This window comes from Volvox carteri (genome assembly GCF_000143455.1).
Source record: "Volvox carteri f. nagariensis unplaced genomic scaffold VOLCAscaffold_20, whole genome shotgun sequence".
Taxonomy (NCBI): Eukaryota; Viridiplantae; Chlorophyta; class Chlorophyceae; order Chlamydomonadales; family Volvocaceae; genus Volvox; species Volvox carteri.
The window spans coordinates 1596310-1598162 of record NW_003307563.1 but is presented as its reverse complement, the minus strand read 5'-3'; the positions used below and the strand labels follow the sequence as shown (position 1 = coordinate 1598162).

Sequence of the window (1853 nt, the reverse complement as noted above, 5' to 3'; positions counted from 1 at the left end):
GTCAAGACTCATGATGATCGGGGCTGGATGGAACGTAGCGGGTCAGGACGTGAAGCTTCACTAGTCAATGTGGGGGGCGTGTGTGTTTGTATATAGAGGGGTAATGAAGGTGTGTCGAGAGGTTGATACGCAAAAAGGCGAGCTACAGGGTGGTTGGCTGAGTAGTTATATGGTAGTTAGTCGTTAGTTACACTCAGCTACACGAGTAGCAGTACTGGCATCCCACCTGCTTAAACATGTATTGGTCTCGGCCCAACCCCACGATACGAGACAGCCAGTTGCGGTTCGTGAAGTCGGTGTAGTACTCCCGAATACCCTGGGGTGTGTGCGGGAGATTGATGTGTGTGCATGTGTATGTGTGTGTGTTGGGGTGGGGGTGGGGGGAACGAAGGGCGAGAGGATTGTGTGTGTGTGTGCTGTAGGGGAAAAGGAGAGATGGGAATAATCATTCAATAACGGATCAACAGCCGACGTGTAAAGCTGCTGAGCTGCCGGATGAGGGTCAGGAGCCGAGGATGCCAGAGTACCGCGCCAGGGGTCGTACAAGTACGGCAGTGCTGGAAGTAGTAGCTAGAGGGGTCCCAAAGGAGGTGATCGGGGGGGAGCGGGGGCCCCCCTCTACCCCCACCTTCACGCCTATGCCGGGGTTGTTCCCAACTCTGTCCTCAACCCTCTCCCCCCCCCCCCCTCCACACACAACCGCTTCCACCATCTCACCTTGAGTGTATTGATGAGGCGGTGCATAATGTTGCGGTAGCTGTGGGTGTCAGATTGGAGCTGCTTGTTGCGCGCAATGAGCTGAGGGGGTGTGCGGGGTGTGTAGGGAATGGTGTGTAAGGAGGAAAGGGAGGGTGAGCGCGAGGGGAGGAGAGGGGAAGGGGGTTCAGGAGAGGCCGGGCTGGGCCGGGAAGAGACCGGAAAGGGGGACGAGGGGCCCCCCGGTCCCCCTCCCCAACAACCCGCGGCTGTTGTTGCTGGTGTGACAACCTTGTGCGCCCTACCCGCACACTCGATCATCTTCGGCCAACATCTCCACACCTTGCGAGGCAATTCTCCTCTCCCTTCCCTAACCAGCCAGCCGCTGGCCGCCCAAGGAAATCGCATTCAGGTCTCACGTGCTTATCCGCCCGTTTTCCATCCTCTCCACACACCGCCCACATCCCCTCTCCTCCCTCTTTTTCACACCCAACGCACAGACACGCACGCACACACACACACACACACACACACACACCTCCACATACCATCCTCGCCAATCCCTGCCCACGTCTCAGATCTTTCAACACACGACGGACACCAGCACATCGCCTGCCCATCCAAGCCCCTCCCTCCCCGCCACCCGCCATTACCTGCAGCAGGTCCACTGCCCGCGTGTTGAGCTGCTGCCAGTTCCTCTTGTTGACGAGCGCCCTCTCCCCCATGTCCAGCAGGCTAGCCAGCAGCTGGGCGGCGGCGTCCCCAGGCCAGGGGCACATGGAGCCCGCCTCGCGGACCAGCAGCTTCAGGGTGGGGAGGGCCTTCTCTAGGAGGCCCTGAGGAGGGGAGGAGGGGAGGAGGGGGAAAGACGAACCACGAACGAGTGGGGGTGAGGGGAAAGACGAACCACGAACGAGTGGGGGTGAGGGGAAAGACGAACCACGAACGAGTGGGGGTGAGGGGAAAGACGAACCACGAACGAGTGGGGGTGAGGGGAAAGACGAACCACGAACGAGTGGGGGTGAGGGGAAAGACGAACCACGAACGAGTGGGGGTGAGGGGAAAGACGAACCACGAACGAGTGGGGGTGAGGGGAAAGACGAACCACGAACGAGTGGGGGTGAGGGGAAAGACGAACCACGAACGAGTGGGGGTGA

The 1853-nt window shown here is 59.9% G+C and overlaps 1 protein-coding gene across 1 annotated transcript in view; it reads right to left on the bottom strand.

Moving 5' to 3' along the window:
• Window positions 1-449: 449 nt before the first annotated feature.
• VOLCADRAFT_91346 (uncharacterized protein) overlaps window positions 450-1853 on the bottom strand; it is a gene marked incomplete at both ends in the record, with an annotated part of 5029 nt that continues 3625 nt past the window's right edge. The window contains 3 exons of the mRNA XM_002950747.1: window positions 450-488; window positions 718-798; window positions 1350-1532. Coding sequence (XP_002950793.1) covers window positions 450-488; window positions 718-798; window positions 1350-1532 — 303 coding nt within the window. The remainder of the gene's footprint in view (window positions 489-717; window positions 799-1349; window positions 1533-1853) is intronic.